At 37.2% G+C, this 17,248-nt stretch overlaps 1 protein-coding gene across 4 annotated transcripts in view; it reads left to right on the forward strand.

Moving 5' to 3' along the window:
* The first annotated feature begins 15,563 nt into the window (after positions 1-15,563).
* LOC124805168 (probable dolichyl pyrophosphate Glc1Man9GlcNAc2 alpha-1,3-glucosyltransferase) overlaps positions 15,564-17,248 on the forward strand; it is a 79,464-nt gene continuing 77,779 nt past the window's right edge. For 2 of the 4 annotated variants that reach the window (XM_047265651.1, XM_047265650.1), the window contains exons 1-2: positions 15,564-15,876; positions 16,028-16,300. In XM_047265651.1, coding sequence (XP_047121607.1) covers positions 15,818-15,876; positions 16,028-16,300 — 332 coding nt within the window. In that variant the 5' untranslated portion in view covers positions 15,564-15,817. The remainder of the gene's footprint in view (positions 15,877-16,027; positions 16,301-17,248) is intronic. The other 2 variants (XM_047265652.1, XM_047265653.1) reach the window with 2 other exon arrangements.

Below are 17,248 nucleotides of genomic sequence, written 5' to 3' on the forward strand. Positions count from 1 at the left end.
TTTGCGTCCATACCAAATCATGTTGTGGCACTTATGCATGCTCGCAGGGGCTCTGGACAATACTATGCAGGTGTACCAGTTTCTTTGGCTCTTCAGTGTATTTTTTTTACTTGTGTTAAGTGTTAACACGTTTGCGTTAAACCACTGTCGTATATATTGCAGGACTATGTCAGTTGTGGTGGATAGTGACTTTTTTATTACACTTATAATTATACTTGTGTCATCTGCGAACAGGATAATTTTGGTAGCAATATTTGGATTCTGCATGTCATTTATATAAAGCAAGAATAATAATGCAGCAAGAGTATTGCCCTGTGGGACGCCAATTTCCATTTTTTTGCATCTGAAACCCACTTGATTTTCTGGTTATGATCTGAGATGATTTCTTCAACCTGAGTTCTGTCTTGAAGGTAAGATTCACACCAATTCAACACAACCTCTCTTACTCCTATTGTTTGACAAAATTTGGTGATTTACTGTACTGAAGGCATTAGAGAAATCTAAGTTAGCATTTTTTATTCAAGATTCCTGACAATCTTTTCAGTACAGGCATCGATGGCTGTGGCCTGAACACAAGCCATGTTGATTGCAGTTTGGAAGTTGTATGCATCTAAGTAATTTATGAGTCTGTTTTTCATTAATGTCTCTAAAATTTTTGAAAATGATTAGGGAATGGAAATTAGTCTGTAATTTTTTGCCTTATATGGATCTCCTTTTTTAAACAGAGGTCTAATATTTCAGATTTTAAACCTCTGTGGAAACATCCTTTCACTGAATGACAAATTGGCGATATGCACCAGGGGCTTTGTAAGTTGTTTGGAAACTTTTTTAATTAGTGACACAGGCACTTCATCCACTCCTGCAAACATTTTTGGTTTTAGACTCTTTATCACCTTTAATATTTCATTTTCATTTGTAGGAGTTAACAGAATACTGCTGTCTGCTTTTGAAGCTGTTAGTTTCTCATGGTTGGTAAACTTTTTTCTTAATGATGCAGGTACACATAAAAATATTTACTAATGTAATTGGTCGCAGTTTCATCTTTTAATTCAATATTTTCTTACTTTCGAGTATTATTTAATGATCCATGAGGCTCTTACCTGTTCCCCTTTTCACTATTTCCCGAGTAGTTCTTGATTTATTGCCTGATTTTCTTATTAATCTGTCATTACTTTGTAATTTTGCTTTTGTAACCACCATTCTATATATTTTTGTAGTTTATTACAAGTTCTTTAAACTTGGGATCAGTACAACTTTTCAGTTTAGAATTAAGCATTTGCATTGTCCTGGAGGAATTTCTAAAACCTGTCAAAATTCAAGAATTAGTATGTAAATGACTTTATGAGTTTGTTCTGAGAAGTATTTTAGGAAAACACATTTCAAATTTTAACATAAAGAGGGAATAGGAAACATCATATCTAGCATTTGTTCTTATTTCTAACAATACTTCAACCCATGATTAGGTAACCAGTGTATTTACAAAATGACTGCAACTATTAGAGGAGAAAGTTCTTTTATACATTTGATATGAAGTGTTTTTAGCCACTAGGGCTGTTAGAATTTAGGATTAGTGCGTTTTGATCGGATATTCCTAGGTCGACATTAATTACATCTGCATCTACGGCTCCTATATTTGTGAAGAAATTATCTATGAGACTTTCTGAAGAGTTTGTTACAAGTTATATGGGATACAATTTAAAGCTCTATAGAACATTCAGGAACTAATCTTTAGATGCACTTTCGATTCTCAAGTTAACATTAAAGTCTCAACTTATAATTACTGCTGTTTTTTATGTTATATGCTGAGCAATGCCTCTAATTTATTTCTAAAAATTTCAGGATCACCACATGGTGATCTGTACACTGGCATTATTGTTAATTTACTCTTTTGCTTATTCAGTGGTATTGTTGCAACCTCAAAATGTTTTTCTTCACTCATAGACTCAGCTACAGACAAGTTTTTAACTTTTACTCCATGTTTTACATAAATGCAAACACCACAATGTCTTGTTTGCTTCCTGCAATAATGGCTGACTAAATTATATGGGGAATTACTAATGTTAATTAGTTCATAACTTTTGCACCAATGTTCTTGAACACAAATACAGTCTTCTAGCTTCACTGACTGCAATCTCAAGTTCCAATATTTTATTTTTTATACACTGTATACAGAAGTTCATTTTTCAAAGTATTAAAAATAGCTTTAGACGAGTTCATACTTACGCTATCTGATATTTCTGGTTGTTATTTGTTGAGGCTGACTACCAAAAATACTTAAAAAATTTCATGTTTCCTGCTTCCCCTGGAGGTGCTGCCATTCTTGATGCTGCATTTGATGTTGTAGCTAATGTTCCTGTGGATGATGGAATCGCTTCTGAGTCTGGGGTTTCAAGACAATCACTCCCATTTGGGTCTAACACAATACTAGTCTTCAAGCATGAGAGCACTTCAATTGCCTGGTTGCACACCAGAGAGGGCATAGGTGTAGCATAAAGAAAATCAGAAGACAAAAAGGAATCTATATAGAGTTTACAATAAAAAGCGCTAGAAGGTGCTGCTTTCAAATGTCTATGAGCATGTGTCTTGCTAAAACGTAAACACTAACCAGAATGTGCTATTCTTTAAAGAAGGTTGACACAGTGCATGATCCTAGTAGACAAATTGTAACAGCTTACAGCAAGAAGTTTTCTTATAGAGCAGCATTGTGGAAAGTTTTATAAACAGAGTATAAAGTGATAATCCTATGTTCACTGTTGTCATCTGTTACTCATTGTTACATAGATATCTATGGAATAAGCAATTAAAAACAATTAATTACATAAAGTGATAATATTTTTGGAAGCCACAGCTCAGACCAACAGGGGCGCCCTATCGGAGGGCAGGGAGACCGTGCCCCCCCCCCCCTTCCTCAGATTTTGGGGAAAGGAAAACATATTCTGCTGTCACATACATTTCGTTGAAGAAATGTATTAAAAAGTTGGTGTATATATATATATAAGAACCACTAAAATCATAATTTTTGAGTGAAGAAAAATGCCCAACAATACCAAGGAATTTTTTTGAAAACCCATGCTCTGAAGTCCTCCTTATATTTTTACATGATCAAGCATCACCTTTCCATGCAGCAGTATTGAAGATAGAAGGCTAGCATGTTACATATGCAGACGTTGGAGAAGCACCTCATGCTTTTAAAGTGAATATGGCAAACAAACGAATAACCATAGTTGTGCCACATGTTATAAGAAGTGCTTTAAGCAAACTTGAATCTCAGACGGACATAAACGTTATTAAGTTCACTGAAACCATCTGTGAATTTTATGATAGCAGTGCACAATACATTGAGCAATGGACAGATCATTTTAATGGCTTTTCGGACTTCAAATGGGTTCTTTTAAGCAATGTACCCACATAGGCTGAGGTCCAAAAATACCACAAATCTCTCATAAATGTACTGCCAAACTGTAAAATGAGTGACAACGAATCATTTCAAGAGTGTCTTAAAATGCAGCAGTTTGTCACCCCTTAGAAAACAGACAAATGGAACGTAGAAAAACTGTCTCTAATATGCATTGGGTACAGATGTTTCAACATTTCACATTGAAACAAATTCCGTATGATAGTATTTCAAGGATAGTGGAATTCCTGTTGTATCTTCCAGTTACAAATGCAGCAGCTGAGCGTGTCTTTTCTTTGATGAGTAAGATGTGGACATCTAAGACAACTCAAACGAAAATAGAGACTTTGAAATCAATTCTGACAGTATTGGTGGGCATTTTTCTTCACTCAAAGATATGATTTTAGTGGTCCATAGAGCTGTAAAACTCCCTCAACAGCTGGCATCAAGACCGATCATCTGGTACTTGTGAATGACACGCTTTAGATCGACTGGTAAACAATCTGCAGCTGTCTTTATAGGATTATGCACTATGCGCACTGAACATATTACACCAATGATGTCACCACCAAGCCAGCCATTTAATTTGTGGACAATATTGTTTGTCCCTCTTCGAGATCGTCCACCACAGTTTATCTTGACATTGTCCCAGCAGAATGCTACAACCTTAACATTCAAATTATAGTCTGTGATGGTATCACACAGATAGTTTTCAACATCATCTGCAGTTTCACCAGGCTGCTCTCTAAATTGGAGAATTTTCACACACATGCATTCAAGAGGCAAGAAATGTCGAAAAAGTACATGACACAACTTCATGTTTCCATAATTAGCTGCATCAGAAAGAATAGTAATGCAGTTAACTTCGCACGTTTCTCGCTGCAATTTATCACAACAGTGTGGAGAAAGCACATTAACAACAATGACTTCGCATTTTGCACTACCACAACTGTACTTAATACTCGAAGCACTTCTGGATGAATTTAGACGTACAATCACTTGAACGAAAGCCATGGTTCTCTTGTACTAAATGGAAGGCCCATGTGTCTTCCGCTGCAGCTAGTTTAAGTTCGTTGTCACTTGGAATAACTTGCCGAAAGAAGTCTGTTAAACTTCTCGAAGATGCAGCACTGGTATCTGATGTGTTTGGCTGTTTTCAAGTGATACTGTATGTCGTACTTCCCTCTATGAGAAACAGAAAACTCTCCTCCACATTTCGGGCAATGGACATCATGGTCTGCTCTCCCCTTTTTATTATGAATGGCTAGCTGTGTTAAAAGTAAATAAATGACAGTGTATGAGGATCTTTCGCCTAAATTTGATTTAACCTGTTTACTATCTATGGATGTATACAGGAACACAATTACTATGTAGCGTCTATCAGACCGCCTTTTTATTTATTTATTTATTGTATGTAAAACAATTGTTCTGGTGAATATATATGTTTAAGATTTCCTGTTGCTTTTCTGCTTTGTAAGTGCTGAAATGAGAAACTTCAAAGGACAGAAATTATCATCGTTGGTCTGTCATATAAGATAAACATACATTCTCGAAGACTTTAATTTAGATCTTTTTAACATGTCGACAGCCACAGCTAAAATGAGTGAACAGCTCCCAGAATCCGTGTTAAATGGTTCATACAGTTTGATTCATCATCTCTATCATAGTCCATCCATCTCTGAAACTTTTTAAAAACAATTATTGACAAGAAAATAAAGCCTGCGAATTACCTTGTAGTTGGTGTAAAGAGTGGAAAGTTCAACTCAGATACACAATAATATCGTCTTACACCTTAAAAAAATGGAGTAGGAGGAGAAAGTACATTTTCGAGATGAGTTTTGTACACCTGTGTACCTTTTAAATGACCCTACCATTAATCGCCTATTATCAGTTATCTCGTGGTATTTTATCCAATTTGTGAAGAAACACCAAATCTTTGCATGGAAGAATGCTTTACGACAGCGTTCCCAACTGAAGGGTCGCATCCCAGCACCGAGACACGAAAATAAAATACAAGGTCGCACAGATATCTCCATGTCGTAGCTGGCAGTTTATATTGACATACATTATTAAATTATCCCAGTTTCGTAATAGTTAGTTAATCAAAATAAGGGAATCATATGACAGTTGTATGTTACATAAAAGTTGTACTCATTGTAGTAAATAATGAAATTGCACGTCGTTAGAATCTACTTAATTGACGATCGTCCTGCTTTTGACATAACACTGAAGCTTACAAAGCTGAGAAAATTTCAAAGAGAGTACAACATACGTTCATTCCCACATGATGCAGCAACTCTTATCAAGTAGCATTTGGTGGAACTGGACAGTGAACACTAATCTGAAATAATATTTTCCTTCAATCAACAGCAACCGAACATGGATAAGGAACAATTTGCAGTGAATTTAGAATCATGTAATTTGTCAAATTCAAATGCCAACTAGTTAGTTGTGGCGTCTTGTGACAGATTTTTAGATATCTTGTAGTCAAGAGATCCCGGTTTATCAGAAGAAGCGATGAAATTTCTAATGCTTTTAGATTCGATACATATTTCAATATTGGTGCTACTGAAGAAATAAATGGGCCTATATAAACCGATTGGAAGTTGAACCAGTCCTGAGAATAAATATAACGTCCTTTGAACCGAATTTGGACTTCATAGTTAAAAATAAGCAGCTACATACTTCTCAGTAATAGAGGACAGGTAGGGCAATATAACTGTGAAGCTGTAATTATCATTTCATTATCAAAGGATGACGCTTGAAAAACATTGTATACCATGTGGGGTCTTGGTGGCACCATTAGAAAAGTTAATCATGTCAGTTGTGCTCATTTTCTCATTGTTGCCAATGTGATTAGATCCAACAATTTTTGCATTATAGCTGCATGGCAAAGTGTTGTTAGAATAACAAGTTTAATTTCATTTCATATTCTTTGCTACTTCCCAATACTGTGTATGAGAATAACAGTCCCTGTAATGCCAAATCACTTTTTTAAAAAGTTCACCACTGTGGGCTGTAGGCAGAAGGGACAATGAAGTAGTGCTGGCAATGTTTACTCATGGAGAGCTCATGTACTTCAGTAATGTATCTCCTCTGTGCCAAAGACTGTATTCTCACACAAGTGTTGGCATCAATGTGGAAAGGCAGGAGAAGAACTAAGGGTGGGGGCGGCAGCTCTTTCAAATGTTCTACTGTAAAGTAAAAAAAAATTCAGTGGTTCAGGAAGGGAAGGCAAAAAAAATAACTAGGCTAGGACAAAAAATTTGGAAACCTCTGCTTTAAGACACATCAAAAATTTAAAAATCTTTGTTTCCATTACTATTAGCGACACATATTGTACATTTTTCATTTGAAACTAAAATATTTGTATGACATTTTGTGTGCACTTTTCTGTTACTTTATTCCAAGTGGGAAAATAAAAATTGTGTTTGCCATACCCAGATGACTTACTTTTATTTGCTCCTGACGCCCAAAACCTATAAATCACACGTATTTGCTACGAATGTTTTCGTATCTGGCTTTATGCAGAAACTCATTTCCCACTAGTTAACTCGCAGTTGGGACAAGTGGCCAGTTTGTTCATACGAGGTAACTCGTAGTTGGCTGAAAATGTATTAAGTTCTGCAATCTGGTACTACATAACATGATGTAGCTCTTATGAATCATATTACATAGCGTATTATCAGAGGAGCTAGCGTAAAACTTTTTGACTTAAAATTTATCTGGTGAAATTGGAACTGTTGTACAGACTTTCATGGAACATAGCTGAGAACCATTCTGATTAAACCATCTGTCATATAAAAATACTGCATTAAAATCGGACCTTTTGTTTGGAAGTTATTATGCCACTGACATACACACTTTAAACTTGTAACGCCCCTCTGTTTGCATTAATACGGAAAAAAGTGCAGTAATAGTCTATAGAGTTCTGGAATCCATGCATCATATCCAATAGGAAGAGCCCACTTCAATTTGTGTGGGTGTGTCATATGTCACAATAGAAAAAAAATTGTTGCACTATGAGAAATGTAGTTGAGGGTTAATTAAAAACAGAATTACCACATTGTTTATGACACTGAATTATGAGTGCGTTAATTACCTCTCTTGAAGATCAGAAATGAAAACACAGTGACATGTGGACATTGTGAAGGTGGTTACAATCTGTACGCACTACAATGCTCTCGCCCGCAAAACAATCACGAAAGGGCTATCGCTAGGGAAATCCAGCTCGGTAATATCAACTTCAGTGCAAGTATTATTGAAGGTCTCGAACTAGAATGCTACAGCAGACAGGTCGTGTAAACATAGTCTATAAAGTGGTATGTTAGGTTTGGATATGATATGGAAATAAAGTTTAAAACACTTTTACAATGCTAAAAATATGAAGAGTTACATGTTGAAACATCCCATGACCTAGACTTGTATTTGATTTGTAAAAATCGGAACAGTTAGATGTCCCGGCTGAACCCAGTCGGAACAAGGGGACAGGACTCCAAAAACCGGCCTGGTCAGGACAGGGGAACAGGACTCCAAAAATCCGAAACGTCCAAATCGGAACATATGGTGACTTAAAATTACATCTGTAATGTACAGTGTTAAGGGGATACGGAATCACCTATCCCCGCAATGTTAATATATGCCTACTATAGGGAACATTTTCTCACAAACTACTGGAGACAGAGAGGTAAAAATTTTACTGTATGTGCATTCATATGTTACAACAATACTGAAACAACAGTTTATTGTCAAAGTATTTTCTTACAGAGATATTGTACATTTATTTTTAAGTAAATTTTTTCCATCGCTTTTTACTAGACTATCACCCCTAAGTCTTTTGTAAATCAAGTAATTAAAAAATCGTTGTTTCAGTATGTAATAGGGACCTATGTCACTACGTCATAAAAATTTCAGACTTCTAGGTTGACCAGTACCTGAGATAATGTTCCTAGATGAAGTAAAAAGTAAACTTACGGGAAACGGAGAAAGAAGATTAAAACATTCCTGATCCGTAGCTAATACCCCCTTCACAGTCTTCATAATCATCTTCAAGTCTTCTTTTGGCACCCCTCTGCACCTGTCTTGCTTTTTTCACTAATGTCTTGATTATATTATCAGCATGCCTTAGTCTGTGCTGATCTAAAAAGAACATAGCACGTACCGTACGGGAACCAACACACATACCCAACTTTTGAAGGACCTGGCATTTAGTTATATTTCCAAGATTGAAGGTTGCCACAGCATCATACACACCAAAATGTAGTGTATTAATTCCGACAAACACTGTTTTTGGGAGACGATGCCATATCACACTATTCAAGCACTCGTTGGGGTTCTGCGTTTTTCCGTGAAGACATTTCATCAGAAGACTTCTGTCAGCCAGATCTCTGAAAATGGGCTTTATTTCTGCCATGATGGCTGATGGTAGACTGTGGTGGTGAATGTATTTCTCTCCTGTTGTTAGTCCCCTATTGTATTTACACCAGCTGTTTTCACCTTTGGGGCACAAACCATGTTGTGGATGCTCATCCGTGGATGCGGTGTGGAAATATAAAGCCCATATAGCTCTCCTCATTTCTTCAAGATTGCCTGTATTTTGCCTGATTGCAAGGCCATAGCAGTTCTGAATGTGGTCTATTATGGAATCAGTCAATCTTCCTCTGCCATCCAAGGTTTTCCCATCATCTAGTTTTTTCCCTTTCATAACTGATTTTAACCTTCTCAGCCTGGCACCCATTCTCTTCTGCACATGTCCTATACATTCAAGTTTGCTTATATTTACACTGTTCCCATATGGTTTGCTTTCCAAAACTTCTTTGAATGCTTTAGAGTCACCATCTCCCAGATATTTGACATAGCGAACATTATACCACTGTGAAGAGCGATGAAAAATTTTCTTCACCCCAGCAACCTCCATGCCACCACTACTACCATAATAATTAGCAATACAGTCATCACTGTGTTCATTTTTCAGCCTGCCTGTGCACCTACAGTATTTAGACATTATTGCAACATCAATAACCTTGCCAGTATCAACACTAGTTGCTGTTACAACACCATTGTTGGAGGTGTGGCCCCTTTTCTGCCACGTGCCATCAAACGCCACTGTGAGGTCACGACTGCCGTCATTTTCTTCCACTGCTTCTTCCACAGCAACCTGCATTGACTTCTGTGCTACATCTTCAACTGCAGATCCTAGTACATAATTGTAAGCTTCAAACTTTGAAGGTGCACTTGGAAGATTTAGAACACCACATAGCATATCACCAGCTGCTTTGCCCTTACCAATTGCTCGCAATCCATAAACTAACCTAATATTTGCACTATAAAGTTCAGTTTTCTTGTATCCATTATTTACAGTTACTGAAACCGAACTTGGAAACTTACAGCTGTATTTACAAACACTGCATATTAAATTAAACTGGGCAGCCAGGCCAACATGGGATTCTACTTTCAGAGAAACGTTTCCATGACATTTTTTGCAGCACAAACTGTTTTCAAGAGCTTCACACAATATATTCGTATCAATGAGTTCAAAAACTTCATTCCCTCTATCAAGTAAATTATATTTCTCTTCCAAATCTCTTAGTTTTTTATGAGAAGCACTGTTTTCATTTGGTGTAAGTTCGTTCGGCAAATCAGTAATAAGTGGATTCACATTTTCCAACAGTGATGATGATGAACTGCTTTGCTTTGCTAATGAATCATTATTTCTTTTCTTTTGCCAGTTCACACACTTTTTAAATACTTTTGCTTTAGCTCTAGGCATTTTCACTGCGAAAAATGAAGCACTAAATACGAAATAACTCAACAACAACTACTTTCTTATATCACACTGTTTACAAAACAGTCCCGCCACAAAGTCAAAGAGTAACTTGAGGAAACCAGAGAGAAACATTTTCGGGCAACTAGTGTATAAATAGTCGCTGGAAACCGGGATATTTGAATTCATGTCACTTTAAAGGTACTGCCAAAAAGTTCATGGTCAGCCACGAGAGACGTGTATAACTAAAGCGCAATACCCGATCTCACAAATATATAAAAATAAAATAGTTATAATTGTAGTAGAGCTATGTATGATACGTCATTTTAAAGAGGAAACATGGCAGAATATAATACGCCAATAAAAAAAAATTCGATTTTTTAACCCAAAATCCGATTCCGTATCCCCTTAATACAAAAAATGGAGTAAAAGGAGTTTGCCACCAATAAATCCTTTAGGCTTCTCTTAAACTGAATTTCATTGCTTGTTAAGCTTTTTATGGCTGCTGGCAAGTTATTGAATATGTGTGTTCCTGAATAATGCACACCTTTTTGTACAAGAGTAGGTGACTTTAAATCCTTGTTAAGATTATTCTTATTTCTAATATTGAGCTGTTGGATTGAAAAAGTGATACATTTTTAATGACAAATTTCATTAAGAAATAAATATATTGGGAAGCAGTAGTTAGTATCGTTAGTACCTAAACAGGCTTCTGCAGGATGTCTAACACGTTTTTCGACGACAAGAGACTATGTAGTGTTGGGTTGCACGACTCACACGTCTTTTCCAGTTGACTCACACATTGTGCATGCAGCTGATCCTCTTCTTTGGGTTATCGGCTACGTTGTTCTCACCATTTAATTCATCTCCAAAGACTGTATCAAGTTAAAGAGAATATTATTAACCATCTCTATATTCTTGAAATAAATTATGTACTCGTAGGATCTTGTCAGTTCAACAACAATATATTTTTCAGCACTCGTCCGAAAGTAACAATTATTCTGTACAAACTCCAGCAAACCAACTGGTTCCAAGACAAATGTCAAAATCTACTAAACACTCATACAGTTACATATGTTCTGCCTCTGTAACAATCCTCATGAAATCACAAACCATGGAACATTTTCCAAACACTCTTTGACTTTTTGATATAACTTGCAAGGCGCTGCTGGTAACCACTTGTTGGGGCCGTTTGTCTGACGCAGCTCCTGGCTCCTCATGACTGCTGTCCTTCCTGCACACACAGATATGTGTGGCGCAGTAAAAAGGTTCTCTCACATTCATCTTTAAAATATCGGGTGTTCCAGACGGTGGAGGGCCAAGTGCTTCTAGAATTTACCCCGAAATTCTCGAAGCACTACAGATGTTCTTGAGTTCACACCACATATAACTCTTATTGCATTTTTTTGTGCCTGGAAAACGTTAGCTTGGCTTGATGAATTACCCCCAAAAAAGAATCCCATATGTCATTATGGAATGAAAGTAAGCAGTTCTGTGGTGTGCTCCTCCCAGTTGAATTTATTATCAAGCTGTTATCCCTAGAACTTAACACTGCCCACTCCTTCTATCTGTTTGTCATCATACGTTAGGCATTTGCTCGTAGGACACTTCTGGACTACATGTGGTGTGTTTTTTCAAAGTTTACTGACAAAGAATTGGCTAGGAACCAGTGATTAATGTCCACAAATATTTTGATAGCCGATCTTTCTGAGATTATACTTGATTTTCTATTTATTGCAATGTTTGTATCATTGGCAAACAAAACAAACTTGGCATCTGGTAATGTTACTGATCAAACGTCCTTGATACACACAAGAAAAGGTAAGGGCCCTATATGGAATCTTGTGGGACCCCACATGTAATTAGTTCCCTGTTGGATGATGCCTGATAGCTTAATACATATCTCTTTCCTAATAACACCCTTTGTTTCCTGCCAGAGATACAAGATTTGAACCATTTTGCAGCATTTCCTGTTACACCATAATATTCTAATTTACTTAAAAGGATATTGTGATTTACACAGTCAAATGCCTTAGACAGATCACAAAATATACCAGTTGCCTGCAACTTTTTGTCTAATGAATTAAGTACATTCTCACTGTAAGAGTAGACAGCCTTTTCAATATCAAAACCCTTTAGAAATCCGAGCTGCGACTTTAACAGCATGTTATTTGTGATAAGATGGTTATAAAGCCGATTGCACACAACGTTTTCTAAAATTTTTGAGAATGCTGGCAAAAGTGAAATTGGACAGAAATTTGATGTTATTTCTTTATCTCCCTTCTTAAACAGTGGCTTAACTTCAGCATGTGTCAACCATTCAGGAAATATTCCACTGATAAACAACTGGTTGCACAGATAGCTTAATATGTTACTTAACTCAGAATCACATTCTTTAATTAACTTTGTTGATATTTCATCATACCCACCAGCTTTTTATTTTAAAGATTTTATGATGGACATTACTGCTGCTGTGGTAGTGAGGGTCAAATTCATATTATGGAATTTACTTGAAATGTCTGGTCTGAGGTATTCCACAGCAGCATCTACAGAACCTGACAACCCCATATTTTCAGTAACAGTTATAAAAAGTTAAAAAGTTCTGCAACACTATACACATCTGTCATCAATGTATCATTTACTCTTAATGCTATTTGTCCCTCTTCATGTCTGGTTCTACTGGTCTCCTCCTTCACTATATCCCATATTGTCTTTATTTTCTTATCTGATATGACTATCTTTTCCTTGTAATATATTTGCATTGATGGCCATATTACAGTCTTTAATATTTTGCTGTATTTCTTGTAATGTGCTATAGCATCAACATCAGAATTGTTTCAGATTGACAGATAGATTCATTTGTTTTACAATATACCTCTATTCCTTGAGTAATCCATGGCTTCTTTGTAGAAGTTGCTCTAACCTTGGTTAGTTTTGGGGGAAAACGGTGTTCAAATAAGGTAATCAATTTATTAGCTAAAGAGTTATATTTTTCATTCATGCCATGAGCACTGTAAACATCACTCCAGTGAATGTCTCTGAAGAGTGTCCTAAAATAATCAATTTTTCACTTATTGATTACACTCTTGAGCCCAGATTTAACTTCCATGCAAATGGACTCGCCCATCCCATGTCACCGGCGTGCGCACAATCGAGGGAAACAAAGTCACTTGAGAGAGAACAGTCTAACATGGCGGTGTCACTATGTTTTCCAAACAGGAACAATGGAGTTGGATCAATACTGAATGTACCAGAGGTCGTACGGCATGATGCTGTCATCGAGGTCTTCAAGAGGCGTGCAGGGAATTGGCATTGCCTTACAGAACAGCGGCACATTAGGTAAAAGCCTTCAACAAAGGTCAGTAAACTGTGGCAGACATGCATCGGGCAGGTCGTCCTAGTGTCTCTGAAGAAGAGGTGCATGCTGTTGCTGCGTTAGTGGGCCCTGATCGACGCCATACGATTCGTGAGCTCGCCCACGAAACCGGATTAACGTATACGACTGTGCTTTGCATCCTGAAGGAACGTCTGGGCACGCGAAAAATTGCATCACGATGGGTTCCGCATGACTTGACAGAAATGCAGAAACGGATGCGTTACGACGCTGCTCAGACGCACTTGGAGCGCTGTGAGCGCCAAGGAGAGGCTTTCTTACGCCGTATCATAGCACTGGATGAGACATGGGCCACATCGTACGAGCCAAAACTGAAACGACAATCCAACGAATGGCGTCATTATGGGTCGCCTCGAAAGTTGAAAGTGCGTCAAAGCTCCAGTATGGTGAAAGTTATGGTGATTCTCGTGTACGACTGTGATGGTATTATCCTAACGCATTACGTTCCTCCACGGCAGACTGTCAATGCACAGTATTACTGTTCGTTTTTGAAGCACCACCTGCGGCCAGCTTTGCTAAAGAAGCGGCGGCACCTTCAGCGCAACCCACTCATCATTTTGCACGACAATACGCAGGCGCATACAACGCAAGCTGTGGCTACTCTGTTCGGTTGATGGGACTGGGAAGTACTGTACCGTCCACCATACTCCCTGGACTTAGTCCTTGTGACTTTGATTTGTTTTCGAAGATGAAGGAACCACTTCGTGGCATTCGCTTCAGAACTGTTCCAGACATTCGACAGGCAGTAGACCGCTACATTCGCACCAGCAAGAGAACAGGCTCTGCTAACGGTATACTACGCCTTTCACATAGTTGGCAGCGGGCACTACACATCGCTGGTAACTTCTTTGGAGGACAGTAACAGGTGTAAACTAGTAACTCTTTTGTATCGGTTGTGAATAAATAATTGCCACTATTTAAGTCCCAACCCTCATATTTAATATGCCATGGCAGGTGGTCGAATACACTTATACAAATGTATTTGCCTACTTTCTGTACTAATGTTAACCCCTCGAAGTTTTTGTAGAGATTTTTTTTTTTACCTGATCAAATTTTGTGTGAAGAGTTCTCTGCAGGATTTTACAGAAATGACACTAAATTCTTATAATACAAATCCGTATTCACAGAATACTATCCCTACAGGTTGAGTTTTCCCAAAAATGGTTCCATGACTCATTAGTGAAGGCAGTATACAGAATAAACTAGTTAGTGTATTCATTTTTAGATTACCTTTAGCATTAATTGTGCGAACTGCAAACACAGCTGACACAAGGCGCTTCGTTATTACTAGATAGATTCTTTGTTCTGCTATATTTTTCAATATCGGCAGGCGTGACTGTGGAAAATATCAGTTAGTTTACAACTGTAGTATGCTTTACTAGTGAAAAACATAGAAACGTTCTGATAACATGCTGACTATTGTACATTCAGAAATTCTTCTATATAGTATAAGTTATCAGGAAAATACGACTTCGGTTTGTATTTGAAGCTTCTTAGACTCCTCACATTACTTGATCAAAAGTGAGCTACGTTTTTGAAATTGTTATGTAACGATGTTAATTTCATATGTTTGTGGTTAATATAATGATAGGATAATATTTATTGACACCTATGGAATCACAATTATTAGTAGCCCCAACAGTCGTTCTAAATACGAACAGTGTTACAGTCTGAAGACAAGATGAAAGCTTGTTAAAAAAAATGAAATCAATATTTGTACGATCTTCGGCAGTATCCTTAATTCATTCACTGTCGGTATGAAGGTTTTCCTACTTTTTCGGTCGCTTTTATCTGACTAGTTACTACAACCGTCATTTACGCAGTCGTCCGTGTTGCTACGTAAACCCAAAGCACAGCTATCCCTGCCCAATTCTTACTTTAAAAAATGACAAGAAACCTCTCGCGTTTTTACAATGTTAGGGAAGATGATGAATCCGAAATGTTGGCTACAATGGATGGGCCCGCACGCTGTGAAAGTACATTCGTGACACTTTATTAGAGGGCAGGTAACAGATAATACTCGATACCTCTCTACGATGGTACTGTCGTCACATACACTATCGATAACTTTATGTATTCGAGGTTTTGTTGGTAAACGATGCACGGTGTCAACATTGACGCGGTAATCATGCGCTGATGGGACACGTTGGTTGTAGAGGTAGTCAGTGTAGCGTGCGAGCAGCGGTCTCGAAATACTATTACAATGATAGGAGACAGATGCTAACCATTCGCTGATAAAGTAATTTCAAGAATATACCCGGACGAAATGTTTTGGTATATATTTTTATTAGTATCCAGTGTAAAACTTTTGCTTATCCCAACATAGTGAGTATTAAAAAATTAATAAAATTTTGGGAATAGTCCCTGAAGCATGACAGAATTTCATGATTTTCTCAACATTTATAAGCTAGGGTATAATATGATAAGGGCTGTAACTTGTGAGCAGTGTGGTAAACTGATTCCTTTTAATTTTTAGCCGTTCAACAGATTTTGAAGTTCATCGTAATTGGCTCGCCGTAACTCATAGCCTACCGATCAAGGAGTGGTACAATGACACAACTTCAGAGTGGACGCTTGATTACCCACCTTTCTTCGCCTGGTTTGAGTACATTCTGTCGCACATTGCACAATTCTTTGATCCTGAAATGCTAAAAGTTACGAACCTCAATTATGCATCCTATTCTACAGTTTTGTTCCAAAGACTGTCTGTAATTGTAGCAGACCTCATGCTAGCTTTTGGTACAAAAGAGTAAGTGTAATTGGTAGCTGAAAGTACTGTATAAGCTAATTGTTCAGTTATAGTTACAGAGTGATCTTGTGTAGTGTTTGATTCCACTAAATGATGCCAGATAAGTGCAATTTTTGTGTACGAATTTGCTTATAGTTACTTGGAAAGATAACTGAAACAGGCATATGTCATTGTGAAATTTCGAATATTTAAAGTTGAATGTGTGTGCTGTATAAAAAAAACACACACACAATTGTCTTGCACATGCAGATGTTTATTATTTGTAGATACTCAATTGTGAACTAGGGAAAACATTACAATTTCCTAGAAAGGGTAATATTTCAGTTTGTTGCCTTTATGATTATCATTCTAAACATGCAAATAACTCTTTTGACACAATCTGTTCTTTTGTTTCTTTGTAAATAATCTTTGTCCATTTTTGTACTATACTACTTTTGTTACATAAATAATTATATATAGCATAGAAAGAAATTGTTTCCAACAGCTCTCTTTGATCAGTAGTTTCATTTCCACATCTATATCCACACTCAGCAAACCACTGTGAAGCATATGGCAATGGAAACCTCCCATTATATAACATGTTAGGGTTTCTCCCCAATCCATTCTGGTTCTTGAAACTAAGTAGGCTTTTGCATAATAGTTTGCACCTATCTTAAGTTATCTGCAAGTTCAGGTTTTTCAGTATGTTTATGATGCTCTCCTGTGGGCCAAAAAATCCTGCAAGACAATAGAAACTGTCCAATCTTTCTATAAGAAAACAGGCCAAGAATAACAGTTTTGCAAATTTCTACTCTGCAGACAGTGTCCAGATCAGTTTTCAAAAAGAAAATAGAAACAATAAGGCACTTGTAATGTCATTACAGCATGTGATTGTTGTTTCCAAATTTTGTCTCTAACTTTACGTGTGACAACCAGACCCTTTTATGTGATGATACTGGCACAACTCCG

Source organism: Schistocerca piceifrons, chromosome 7 (assembly GCF_021461385.2).
Source record: "Schistocerca piceifrons isolate TAMUIC-IGC-003096 chromosome 7, iqSchPice1.1, whole genome shotgun sequence".
Lineage (NCBI taxonomy): Eukaryota > Metazoa > Arthropoda > Insecta > Orthoptera > Acrididae > Schistocerca > Schistocerca piceifrons.